Raw genomic sequence first — 13,872 nt, forward strand, 5'->3', positions numbered from 1 at the left:
TTTGCCCCTTCAATTTACTTTCTTTGTCATCACGCTTCAGAAGAGGGTTTCGGAGGCCACGCAGTGAGAAGCGCGTAGTTCAGATTTGCTCCGCCAGGTGGGGCTTCAATCCGAGCTGCTAACAACGTTAAGCAGCAACCAAAGACGAGGACACCGAAACAAATGAGGGCGAGCGCTCGTCCTCGTTTGTCTGTGACCTCGTCTTCCGTTCATGCTGTAGCATTCATCATAATGTACCAACTAGCCCAAGCTACTATACGCTCACCATAAAACCATCTGCTGTCTAAATAAAGTCATTCAACTTAAAATGTAGTTGTGGGCTAGTTGGTTAGTCGGCGCGAGTGTTTGTGTCGTCCTTCTCGTGTTTCGAGCTTCTCTCTTAACCCAGTGTACTCTAACGTTTATCGTGAACTCGTTCAGTTTATTTCTATTTGTTATCCCAACGATTAGTCGGCTTTTCTTTCAAGTAATGTTATGCTGCGAGTTCACATCTAACCCATATAGCTAATAAGCTGAACCATCACCATTGATTTCATAGCTGTTTTTTTTTTTTAATAGTAGCTTTGAAATTCGGGACACCGCAAGCACGAGTTTCATCGGAAGTACCTGGAAGACTGACAACAGTATCACAGCGTGTTCGTGATACCAATCTACGGTAAACGAAGCACCTCTTGCTCTGCTGTGAGAGAGCTGTCCTAAAACACTCAGGAAGTTCGAAGGTAGCTTTTAAATTTATTGTCGTGTGTTGTCTGCCGTGCTAATCATATGATAACTGATGGGTTTTAACGTCGCAAAACCAGCATACGATTTTAAGAGATTATGTAGTAGAAGGCCTCTGCGACTGACTGAGAAACTAAAAATTATTATCATACAATTTCATGAAGTGAATTAGCGGCATTTTTTCTTGCGAAGTTTAGTCGAGCATTTTATGCAACACTCAGTCAGCACTTGAGTCGAGTACTTTCTCCTCTTTTTGAATCCTTTTTTTTTTTTGCGCAGACCATCATGAGTATGTTAATTTCAATTAGTCCAATTTGCTACATTACTGCAACACTATCAACACACCTCTTCAAGGTCAAAGATACTACGCAATCGCTTCCAAGTACACTAGTGACCGATACGGATAAGCTATAAAAACACGCCCTTTTTTTTCGTTGTAGGATTAAACCTGTGTGTAAACATGTGCTCTATCGCATAGTGGAAGTTTCATTATCTGTTTACGGTGATTTTTTTATAGTATCGCTCTGTCTTAGTGTAATCTATGAATGTGCTGACCATATCCTCCTTAGCGCTATATGTCATCTCGCTTGTTGAATTTCATTTTTATCGGTTCTCGCTCTCTATTATTCTGTTAATTTTTTTCCTATGTTAAACTCACTCTTGCGAAGGACTTGTAAAAGAAGCTCACAGTACGATGAAAAAATAAACACGAAAAGTGCGCCACACCGAATTGCAATGTTTGTGGACAAAGGGTATCCAAATGGTGGACATATCTACAAACGTTCCGCCTCACTCACCACCCACGACGACCACCTAGATACAAAGATGAGCACCATGAGGATGCAAGCGATGAGTACAAAGGATGCCAGCACACCGTACCACTTGCTGCGAGTGCTGGCACGAATGCGACGCCGAACGCTTCGATCTTCCAGGGGGCCAGTCGAACTGCTGCACAACAAGAAAGTCTTATGACTTCAAGAGGCGATACAGTATGAAGGTGACAGCATTTCTAAAAGGAGCACTTACAGGGGTCACGGAAAAATTGATATTGTTGCTCTAAATAAAAGTACTGGTGCCGACAAATCTAAAACGAGTACTGTGGGGCTTGGGGACGCATCGAATATATGTTTATTACCGCTACCTTCGAAGGACACTTTCAAGTCTCGATATTACGGAGCTGGCTTCTCTGTGACGTGTCAGAGCAGTGTGACATCACGAGAAGATATGAACTGCTGACGTACTAGCGACAGATATGTCATATGCTCGTGGTGCACGTAAACAATGATGCCTTATTTGTTGTCCAGGGACCTTGACAGGGACTACTGTGATTCTGGCGACGAGCAGGACGCACAGTTTGCGAATTGGGAAGCTGTCTCCACTCGTCAGAATCATGTCCACTGCAGTGAAGCTGGCTTGCTGATGCTCAGCGTACAAGAGTTTAAATGACTATAAAATATTTTATGCGTGTTGCCTGACTTATGCGTGTGAATGGTGTTGCCACCGCTTAGCAAGGAAACGAAAAATGTCCCTTTGACGATGTCTTCAAACCACGTCAGTACTTCTTTCAGAGCTTTTAACTCAGAAACTCAGAAACACGTAGAACGCTCGGAACCTCACAGACCCCTTAGCTCTAAACCTATCAGCTTCTACCTCAGCAATCTGTACCAACTAGGCCCAAATGAGAGTTACCAATGTTCCTTCACAAGTTATCTGTGAAGTAACGTGTGGAAGTTCGTAACAGCATGAAGGCGTAATAAGAAAAAAATAATTAAATGCTGCTCCAATCAAAATGAGAACAATTGGACGTCCGGAGCACTGATTCACATGCCATTCGGCGACGCTGGCATTTACAGGCAAGTGAGCGCTGGAGTTCAGTCAGCTTAATTACACTTCGATTCAACGTTTATTCGGCAATTTCCTTTCAAAAATTTGTGGAAAAAAAATGCAAAGATAAGAGCGGAAAGCTGACACGTTAGTAACTACGAGGATCCTACTCTAAGCGAGCAGCAAGCTTGGCATCCATAACGGTGAAGGGAGATTTCATTTGTGATGCAGTGGCAACATCATCCCTCCGCTTTCTAATCCTTTCCCTCCACTTCAACCTCACATCGTTGCTCCTCAACCTCACTTCCCTTTTCGACATCCTTTCTATACTTCACCACACACACACGACTGTGCCGTGATTTGCACTCCACGTTCTCTTCTCCTCGCTCTCACATTATTTCTCCCCATGCAGCCACATTTCCTTTCCCGTCGCTTGCTCAACTCAGCCAGCACACGGCTGTGGTGCACTTCCCCCTCCCATCTTGCTTTCCTTCTTTCCTTTTCCTCCTTGCATCACCTGTCACCCTTACTTCCCTTTGCTACCGATTTCTATACTATACATTCCTATGCTGTATACGTGGTGATCTTATACACGGTTTTCCCAGTGTGACAAATTACAAGACGCTTTAGCCGCGGGGCCCCAAAGGAGCTTCACACATAAAACAGAGAGGCCGATGTGGTAGACAATGCAATACTGAACTGTTGATAACGCGGCACCACGCCAGCGATTATTTTAGTAGGAAGCTTTACGTAATTCAAGTATTGAATTAATGCGCTCTACGACGATAGAACTTCATTCCAAGGAGTAAGCTCGAATAGATGAGACGTTGTTCCGTAAGAAATGTGTACCGACGCTCTTAAGATCAGCCATGAGAGCGTGAGTGGTGGGGGTGTGTCTGGTAACGAAGAACGCATTTTCGGGTATAATTTCCTCATAATGTCTACAATTCACGTATAAAAATATCTGACGAACATTTACTTTTTTTGGCAATAATGACAAAGGACATTCCCGAACAGAAAGGTGAAGCCGGAGCTTATACGTAACATAAACCAGAGGAAACACGTCTCCTGTTTCATTTTTCACTCTGGGATGATTATCTAAACGCCTAGACTCTAATTACACAAAAAGAAATAATATCACATCACTTGATACTTACCTAATGGAGATCACAGATGGTGACCTAGATCGGCCTCTGCGAATGAAGCAAAAATTGGTGAAGCCGCGATTAACAGCCGAAGTACGCTGTTTTTCAGTAGGCTCGTGGATTGGTCTCATGTTAACTTATATTTCATGTTCCGATAAACAATGCAAATGTTCACGAGTGTGTTACATCGAGACTTGCCTAGTTGATTGCTTGGATGCTCTATTGATTTGTTGGGTATTCCGTGTCAATACACAATGTTTGGGGTACACCGGAACAGCAAAATAACTTTAAGCGACCCAGTGGTGGTCCACCTGTAAAATTATACCATGTATACCCTTACATAGATATAAGTGCAAGGACTGTTTGAAATGCCGCCCTTCTCGAAATGCGGTTGCCATGGCTGGTAATCGAATCTACGACGTTTAACTATAGCCTATAACTCCTTGGCCCGTGAGCTAGCAAAGCGTGTTATTGCAGTTCTAAGCGCTGCCTGAGTTAAACAATGTTCTTTAAAACTATTTGATGCTTTATTTACAATGAGTACTATTAAAGCAGGGTATTCTTTTTTTGTTTTTCCGGTACCATATTCACCGCTCTTCTATCGTATTCTTGTTAAATTCGGCCATTGGCCCAACTCGTCGTCAATGTTACCCAAGTCGTGGTGTTTGCTAGAAGTAAAGTCACGGAGGTGAAATGCTATTGGCCTCGAGACCTTGGAGTGGCGCCCTCTCGCGTGTGACGTCAATTTGAGGATTCCACTTTCAACCGCGCTACAGCCGCTGCAGCTTCTGTACGCAGATCGTCTTCTCCAGACGGAAACTTTGTCGAACATCCTCGCGTTGGTCAAAGAACGCCTTCAACGACTGTTTCCGAGGGCCGTTGTAATCTTGTTTTAGTTGCGGCCTGATTGAGAGGACTAGGAAATTCCCCGGATGGCCTACCAGTGCGCCGAAGCCACCGACTGCATTGCGCGTAGCAAAGTGAAACTATGTGTTGTGTTCTCGCTCGTTATTCCCACTTTCCGACGTATCATACTAATTTGTACGTTTTTTCGATGTTTCAGTATTCGTGCCTTTCTCCAGCCTTTACAAGTATGTAGATAAAGATTGTGAAACGTCGTGGTGTCTCATGGAGGGCGCGGTGGTGTACGACGCAGGCCACGTTGTTGATGCGCGGTCGAGGCTGTCACCGGAGGCCGCATCAGCATCGCGGCTGTCGTCCTGCAAACAAGTGGACTTGCGAACCCGCCACACCACTTCATCGTGATCGACTGCGGTGAAGTGGTGAATGCTCGCTGTTCGTGCAAATCAGGATGAGGCATTGTATACGCGTGTAACTTTACGTAGCAGTCATGTTCTCTGCTGGTCTGCAGTTGCTATCAAGCTCATGTAAATACAAATTTGAACTAGTTTGCATACTTATTGTAGGCACCATTCTCAATTTATTATTGTTTAAATATTTAGACGCGATGCCAGAAACGTCTATTATTCTTGTTATTTAAAAGATGTCATAAATAGTTTTAAACTTTTTATGGCCATTACAACATACGAGTGCGGATTACAGAGGTGGAGTATGAATTCATAGTTTATGCAAGAGCATGGAAGGTGAATAAAATTGCAATTTAATGTAGTTAACATAATCAATACAAGCCTTTTACCATTTATCCTTTAACATTGCGCAGCACTTGCGCGGAAACAAGCGGCTACACGCAGTTCTGTGAAAAAAAAAAAAGCCCTGTCTTTTCTTAGCAACGAATGTTGTATTTGTATTGGCAGCGTCTCCTGCGCCGCGCGGCGCAGCAGCCAGCCCCACACAGAAGTGGCTCCTGCGCCGCACGGAAGTGACGTCACGTTAAAAATTATTACCTAAAGCTAGTTAAATGTGTAAATTATTCGTGTGTAATGCGTTAAACCTAAAAAAAATTTTACTAAGCAGGTGTATAACGAGTCATTGAGCCTAGGTTTGTTATTTAAATACATGATACAAGTACTTTAAATACAGGGGGCGCCATGGGCGCTGTGGCTGCGAAAGGTAAACACTATGAGATGGTAGCCGCCTGCGATGTGTTAGGAGGTGGTGAAAACTCCGATGAAATCATGGCCATGGCCTAGGCCACTCCCAAGGAGGACTGGAGTGTCGTCGCTGCTTCATGTGATTGCTGGATGCTTAGTTGAACCTGGTGGTTGGAGCTAGCGCGGCCGTCCACCGCGCCGCAGCTTCATCTGAGTGTGTACGCCATAAAGTTTCTCAGTATGATGTGCGGATTACAGTTGTTGGACGTACTGCATTTTCTAGATTGCAATGCCAAGCGTGGTGTTGTCAAAGGTGACAGTGTTCTTGCTGCCGAGTTTTGCTTGTCGCGAATGACAAGGTCGACGATGAAATAAATGCTTTCGCACAGTTCACGTGTGACTGACCGGACGCACACGCATGAAACCCCAGTGCGTCGGCGAAGTGTTCATACGGTGGATGGAAACAACTTTATTGTAATGTTCTTACGAAGCCTGTGATCTACGAAGGCCAGAGCTACTGCATTGCCGTCTGTTTTGTCCAGTGCGAACACGTACGGCCGTTCTCATCCGTTGCTACGTGAATGCTCCCGTGCTGTCACAGGCCGCGCGTGTTATTGAGCAAGGCAGACAAGCTGTTTTGTAGTTAGATGGACTAACGCCGTCGGCACTTGCCCTTGGGCATTGTTTATCATGTGCTGATCGCCTAGAACATTGCGGTGACACGTCAGTATTTTTAAAGAAAGCGGCCTGCCGGTTACCTCGTCAGGTGATGGTACACTGAGCGACATAAAAAAGTTGCCCGAGACTACGTTGTAGTGCACCTTTCTGTCATCAAAAGTTTGATAAACCGTGGAAATCAACATTCCTGACACCTGTGCCGAAGAAACGAATGCAGCCAGCTGCATTCAAGTTTTTTGTGTCTTTTTGCGTCTCGCTGATTAAGAGCACTAATTCGCAAAACACTTTATCATAATAGATACAGTCAATCCTGCAAGAGTCATCGAAGATCCGATATTAAAGGGCCTGTGGACGGGACCACCACCAGCAGCAAGTCGGGCTGATGAGGAGGCGCAAATGTTAAAACAATACATGCGTGAACAAAAAAAAGAGAAAGTATCGATAACTGCAATGGGACTTGAACCACCGACCTCACTAGTTCATGTGTTGCTTTAACCAACTACGCCACAGCTGCCGATCAGTTTGAGAGGGCAAACAAGCCGGTTTTGTATTGTTGTCACGCTAAACCTAACTAACATTTTTGTTCACTTTTTCGTTTGGACGTGATTTTAACTGCTTTTATCGTTATGTCTAGACGTACCGCTAGACACTCCCGACTATTCAAACAAAGCGCCTAACCGGAAAATGCATGACGTCACTTCCGTGCGGCGCAGCAGCCGTTTCTGTGTGGGGGGTGGCTCGTGCGCCGCGCGGCGCAGCAGTCTCTGCCATTTGTACTGCATTTGGGAATACGCATACTGGCATTGTTGACTACTTAATGTGTCTCTGAGTTGTCTTGTTTATGTTATTATGTACACTTTAGTGATTTGCTTGCGTTGGTGCACCTTTGACACTATTACGATTATAGATTTTATTGGCGTTTGGCACGAAGATCGCATGCTAAAAAATGCTTGTAGTAGTACTGTACAACACCCTGTGTTTCTGAGTGTTAGTTTCTTTTTTATGTAACAGTAACCCTGCATCACTGGTACATTTTCTTTTTGGACCCAGGACTAGCCTTTGGCTACGGGTCCAAGCAGTATGATGATCTTTTGTGTTATATGATTCAACAAATAAAAAATAAAAAATAAAAATAAAAAAATAAAAATAAAATAATGAGTTCAAAGTGGAGACTCGTAGTTGTTCGAACAGTGTCGGTAGCCACCACACATCAGATAACCAACGCAACTGCTTCTTTGTCGAGCTTTGTCACGCACGGCGGTATCTGTACAGCGTCAGGCCTCAAAATGAAAGCGCGCGAATCCCCAAATTGACGTCATACAAGCGCCGTTCGGAGCGCCGCCATCCGTCGCACACTGGTGCCAATAGGGGCCTGTGTACTAAGTCCTTAAAGAAGCCTAGGTGGTCAAAGTTTCTCGAGTCCTTTACTACGGCGTTCATCATAACCACATGGTATAGTTTTACGTAATACTAGCGATTATTATTATTATTATTATTATTATTATTATTATTATTATTATTAATATTATTATTATTATTATTATTATTATTATTATTATTATTATTATTATTATTATTATTATTATTATTATTATTATTATTATTATTATTATTATTATTATATATTACGTGCATGCGCCAGTTAAATGTAATATGATACTTTTGTTCCATCAATATTTATTTTGCGCCCGCGGACCCTGCACTTTAACCATGGGAGCTACCGTATTTACGCACAAAATTTGCGCCCTCGCACAATTTGCGCACCCTAATATTTTGTCAGATTTTCTGAAAAAAAAATCTCAATCGCATCTTTCGCGCTGCCGGACCCACCCGAGCTAGCTCGCCGGTGCGCACACCTTTGAACATTTCGATGCTTCGGCCGGGTGCACACTTCGCCAAGCAGACGAGAGCAGTTAAACAGGCTGCGAGTGCGAAGTTCCTTCTTCCCAGGACTTCTCCCGAACTAGGGTCTCTAGAATACGGCACCCGAACACAAACCTGTTGATGGGAAGCTGGAACTACTGGAGCGTTTGCCTTCCCCTATCTCCTCATCTATACCACTGCGATAATGGCGAGAATGCGCGCTCGCATCACCACACGGACGACTTTCTGCATTGTAGGCACGCGAGAACTTGTCGCTGTTTCCTTTGTTCCCTGCGTCCATGCTGAAACGTATGCTTGGTCGATTTCATAAGTTTAGGTTTTGCCATACAGCTGACGTGTTTTGACGGTTTCCTTGCGATGTGTGACAATAATTATATATACGGCGTAGTCGAAGCTCGCCGTTCTAAGTTTCGCCAAAGAAAACGTGAAGCGTGCCACCGCAAAGCACATCGAGGGGACGTGCTTCGACGTGATGACCGGCGGAATCGGTACGCGAGAAAACTTGCTAGTTTCTTGCCATCGAAGGAGGCGTTTTCAATTACGTGCGAATGCTTAGTTTTTACTATATCACCATGCCGTGGGACCTAGTTTCTCCTAACATTGTCGAAAAAGCTTCAAGAAAATGGGGCGTTCGAACCAAGGAGGATTAAAGAAAGATTGCTGGAGTGGAAGCTCCCGCAATGCCTTGCCAGCAGAAGTGAAGCCACCTTTTGCCACTGCCAAGATGGCGGAAACATGCTCTTTTCCGATAGTGGCCACTTAAAGATCAAGTGGCTTTGATACTTTATGTAAATACTACGTTAGTTCTACATTAAAGGATAGTTGTTCCCGACGAAATAACACGGAGAAACAAGTATGAATGACTGAATCTTCAAAGAACTTTGCCTCCAGTTAGAGGCTCACTACAAAAAACTAGTAACATTAAGACGGACTTGGAGCACTATGTGACCCGAAAAAAGTTCCCACATTGACTGATCGGGTGTGCGAGGGAAACGCATCGTTTTTAATCGCTGAACGGTGATACTTTATCATGCCCCTTGTAAGATGGCCGCCACAGCCGCCATTTTGCCAGAGGAATGGCTTCACTTCTGCGCAATCATTTCCACTCCAGCAATTTTTTTTTTAATCCTCCTTGGTTCGAACACGCTCGATGGAATCGAGGACGATGTGCTTCGGGAGGGTGGTGGCAGGGGCCGCGACGATGATTCCCAATCGGACTTCGTGATCAGTGATTCCCGCTAGACCGCGCGTGGCCGAATCTGACTGATTAAAGTACGTGCTAATTCTTTCAAAGTTAACAATTACACTTCATTTGTGCTCCAATTTATTTCTTCTTTTTTTAATGTAAAGCTGCGCGAGTTACGACTGTGACACAATATTTTGTAAGCACTCGCGAAATCCCCGCGTAATTTGCGCACCTCCTTCTCGAGGCCCCCAAATCGAGAAAAAAAAAGTACGCAAATTATGCGAGCAAATACGGTATATATGTATCGCGTGGCCAATGCTGTACAATGCGCTGTTTTGAGTTAGCAATGCATGCACACAGCTTAAGCTTTAGGATACGTGGAATTCAAGCGCTACTGCCACGGGGCTATAGTACTCACCTGATGTACAAAACGCTCGGCTGAGAAGGAGGCCTCCTGCGAAAAAAGGATGGTGTTGTGCAGTCCAAGCAAAAAAAAACAGAAACGAAACCAACCATTAATACATAGATAAACAGTATTCGTAGCGTTGTCATCTTTCTTTTTCCAAAAGCATGAGATCGAAGTGATTCGAGAAATGTGGGTAAAGTAGCAAAACATGGTGTGCTTGATGCCGTGGAAGTTTAGTCACTTAGTGATAGAGCAAAAAGTAGTTAACGAACATTTACCAATTTTCGAAAGTAACGTAAAAATCACGGGCTCCATGCCGCCTCTGACAGAAAGACAGACCTGGGGAAAATTCCGTGTCTCTCTTCTCGTCTTTTTGTTGTTGTTGTTGTTGTTGTTGTTGTTGTTGTTGTTGTTGTTGTTGTTGTTGTTGTTGTTGTTGTTGTTGTTGTTGTTGTTGTTGTTGTTTTCTTTCTCCAGCTCTCTCTTCCTTTCTCACCCTTCAATTTTTACCGTTTTTTATTTCTCTATTTCTACATTTATTCTTGTCTTACCGCTTTCTCTTCACTCAATTCCCGCTTGCTTTTGTATTGCTTTCTAATTTTCCACGTGGTTTTGACGCTATGTCAAGCAATGACCGCATACGACATCCCGAGCTCCCGTAGTGTTCCTTAATTGTTGTCATCATTAAGGTGTTTGAAGAATAGGAATAAAACTTATTGGCGTGAGTGAGCGCTCAATCTGCTACATTTAGCTGCGCTATACGTACGTGGTCTCGCTAGAGTTACGCTAAACTATGGATTGATTGATATGTGTGTTTTAACGTCCCATAACCCCCATGTGATTATGAGAGACGCCGTAGTGGAGGGCTCCGGAAATTTCGGCCACCTGGGGTCCCTTAACGTGACCCAAATTAGAGCACATGTGCCTACAGCATTTTCGCCTCCATCGAAAATGCAGCCACCGATGCCGAGATTAGATCCCGCGACCTGTAAGTCAGCAGCCGAGTACCTTAGCCACTAGACCACCGCGGTGGGTCGTCACGCTAAACTAGATGAGATGGCTGCAGCATACGCGACCCGGGCCCCTAGAGTGTTCGGCACTTCAAAGATGGTCACTCCTCAATCGACTGCGAACTGTTTTCGCGTGCGTGGAGTTACTGGAAGAACGGTGTGACAGAGCAGGCGAAAAGACTAATTATCACGTGAACGTAAGCGGCGCTTATGTTCGTAATAATAATATCTAGTGTTTTACGTGCCGAAACCACAATACGAATATTAGAGACGCCGTATACCGGAGGGCTCCGGAAATTTCGACTTCCCGGTGTTTCTTTACCGTGCACCAACATCGCACAGTACACAGGCCTTTACCATTTCGCCTCCACCTAAATTCGAGCGCCGCGGCCGGAATCGAACCCACGACCTTTGGGCCAGCAGCCGAGCACCCTATAACCACTGTTCCAGCGAGGTGGACGCTGCTTATGTTCGTGTAATAATTAGTATTCTTGTCTTTGTAGCGGCGTTCTGAATACATGCATTTGTATACTGTATGTTCGTGTAATAATTAGCATTCTTGTCTTTGTAGCGGCGTTCTAAATACATGTATTTGTACCAGCTCACGCTACGGTCAGTGCTACTTATGGCCATATAAAATTTGAGCGGTCTACGGCACTTCCTCCTAAAAGGAGCATTAATCGGTGCACCAATGAGGGGAGCGCTTCAGATTGACATCATGAGACGGACGAACGGCGATTCCGCTACCCCGCATCTATTCGCGGTTACACGCTTGCTTATTTGCGGAGGCAAGCCACGCTCGGGCTACGGCTATCTATGTGGCGCTTTTCCTGATTTTTTCAAGTTGTATTCGCCTATACCTATCTATACTTCACTCTAAACAGACTCTACGCAAATATTTTTCTATAAATGTGCGACTCCCTTTCGTAGTTTTTCATTGTTTGTTTTGTACGCGTGATCCATTTTACTCTTCCACTCCTACCATAACCCTATGAATGACTTCAGCATGTAAAAATAAAGTAATACATAAATGCACCAATAAATATCGTAGCACATATGAGCGCTACAGAAGTATAGTAGACATGCAAACAACGTAAGCAACACCGGGACATTCTAATAAGATAAGCAAATTCTTAATGTCATAACAAGAAGATCATGTTGAGAGTTATCAGTAGGTTGCTGCTATGCAATACTTTTACGGTATATGCAAAGTAGTCAAATGAGCTGAGCAATATGTCAAGTTATAAATAATTTCTATTCAATCATTCAATTCATACACGTTGGTGGGTAATACTCCTCTGCGAATTATCATTTAAATGTGATGATTTTCTAAGAACACGTATGCCATACACTACTTGTATCAGACCTATCTTAAAACGCGGTTGTGTCGTGTGGGACCCCGCCGAGGTAACCTTCATTGCTGCTCTGGAACAATTACATAATCGTGCTGCCAGGTTCGTCTTGGGACGGTACGGAAGGGGGGAGAGCTGCACTGCAATGAAGGCTGAGCTAGGATGGGAGTGTCTTTCTGACCGCCGCCAGAAGCAGAGATTAAAATTTCTTTACTGCACTTACTACAATAAAACTGGAATTATTAGAGAAATATGCCTACACAACCCTCATTACACTTCAAAACGTTTTGATCATAGTTGCGAAATTCGGGAATACCCAGCTAAAACGAACATGTATGCCAATTCATTTTTTCCTAGAACGATTAAACAGATGGAACAGGCTAACTGAATTGCAAGTACATAGTGGGAACGATGGTATATTTTATTCACTGCTGTAAACCCGTGTTGTAACCTGAACGAAGATGTATTGATGTGTGAACAAAATTCTACTATGTGTGTGAACAAAAATGTATTTCAGTTATTTATGTGTGAACAAAGTTATATTGTGTGTGTGAACGGAGATGTACGTCATTTATTGATGTAACTCCCCTGCTATAACGCCTTCGGGCGCTGCGGGGTATCTGATAAATAAACACATTTCATGCCTGCAGAAGTGAAAGCGAGTTCAACGCTGAAAGTAATTTTTTTCTCGCTTTCAATCAATCTCTTTTGTTACAATCTAGATACAGGAGCGCAAAATTTTAACGCTCTCATGTGCTAGAAATTTAGTTCGAAGTTTCAGTACGATAAACTAATTTAACCGCTCTTGTGAGCTGCCGTTAATAGCATGCCTGCAGGCAGAGTCAGTTTCCCCGTTCCAAATATCATCAATATATGCTATTCAATATCAGAAGTCGGTTCTCCAGCGATAACATGCACGTCACATAGGAGGCGCTTCACGGAAGCAAACTATGGAAACAAAGTCCGGCAAAATATAAACACAATCGACACGCGAAAATTAAGCGCATGAAAGATGCTGGAGCAGCTAAAATTCCAACTGTGAATGTATCGAAATGTGTTCGCATGATTGTGAGAAGAGGCATACGAAAAACATTCCCGGCATTGCTCGGAAAAAGCATCGTCTTGACTGCAGGTACGCGACCACCCTAGTCCTGCGTAACAGCTACAACGATAACCTAAAGGCATAGGCTTACCTCATGGGCAAGATAAACGGTGGTCTGTAAGGTCTAAACCTCGGGGGAAACATGCTGTTTTATAATGTTGCCGACGAACGACGCTGGAGAGTTCGCGGGATGCCGAGGCCGTTGGTGGTGATGACGACGATTATGATGATGATGGTATCATCTCTGCAATGGCGCTCACCCACAAGGGGGCATACGCAGTAGAATGTTTGAAATAATGACCTAAGAAGCTGAAGAACAAGCGCTGTAACTTAAGACTGAAAAAAAGGTCTAATAAATAAATTTTCTCCTGGATTCTGCGGACTGGTTGATAGGGATTGATACCGTAATGATAATGATGGTCTTTGTTTTTACAGTGCGTAGCCTTTGTGGCGTACGAGCCAGGATCGGCGAGCTGAGAGTGTATTAGGATCATGCATTCAGTTAAGGGGGGGGGGGGGGAGGAGGGGGCAGAAGATCTAAATTGTGAATAAG

General features: G+C 43.9%; 1 protein-coding gene across 1 annotated transcript in view; it reads right to left on the bottom strand.

Moving 5' to 3' along the window:
- Nucleotides 1-13,524, bottom strand: part of LOC142792738 (uncharacterized) — a 37,642-nt gene extending 24,118 nt beyond the window's left edge. Inside the window, exons 1-4 of the mRNA XM_075885662.1 lie at nt 13,411-13,524; nt 9,868-9,903; nt 3,702-3,737; nt 1,518-1,668 (exon numbers count right to left, since the gene is read on the bottom strand). Coding sequence (XP_075741777.1) covers nt 1,518-1,668; nt 3,702-3,737; nt 9,868-9,903; nt 13,411-13,463 — 276 coding nt within the window. The 5' untranslated portion in view covers nt 13,464-13,524. The remainder of the gene's footprint in view (nt 1-1,517; nt 1,669-3,701; nt 3,738-9,867; nt 9,904-13,410) is intronic.
- Nucleotides 13,525-13,872: the final 348 nt, after the last annotated feature.

This window comes from Rhipicephalus microplus, unplaced genomic scaffold (assembly GCF_043290135.1).
Source record: "Rhipicephalus microplus isolate Deutch F79 unplaced genomic scaffold, USDA_Rmic scaffold_237, whole genome shotgun sequence".
Taxonomy (NCBI): Eukaryota; Metazoa; Arthropoda; class Arachnida; order Ixodida; family Ixodidae; genus Rhipicephalus; species Rhipicephalus microplus.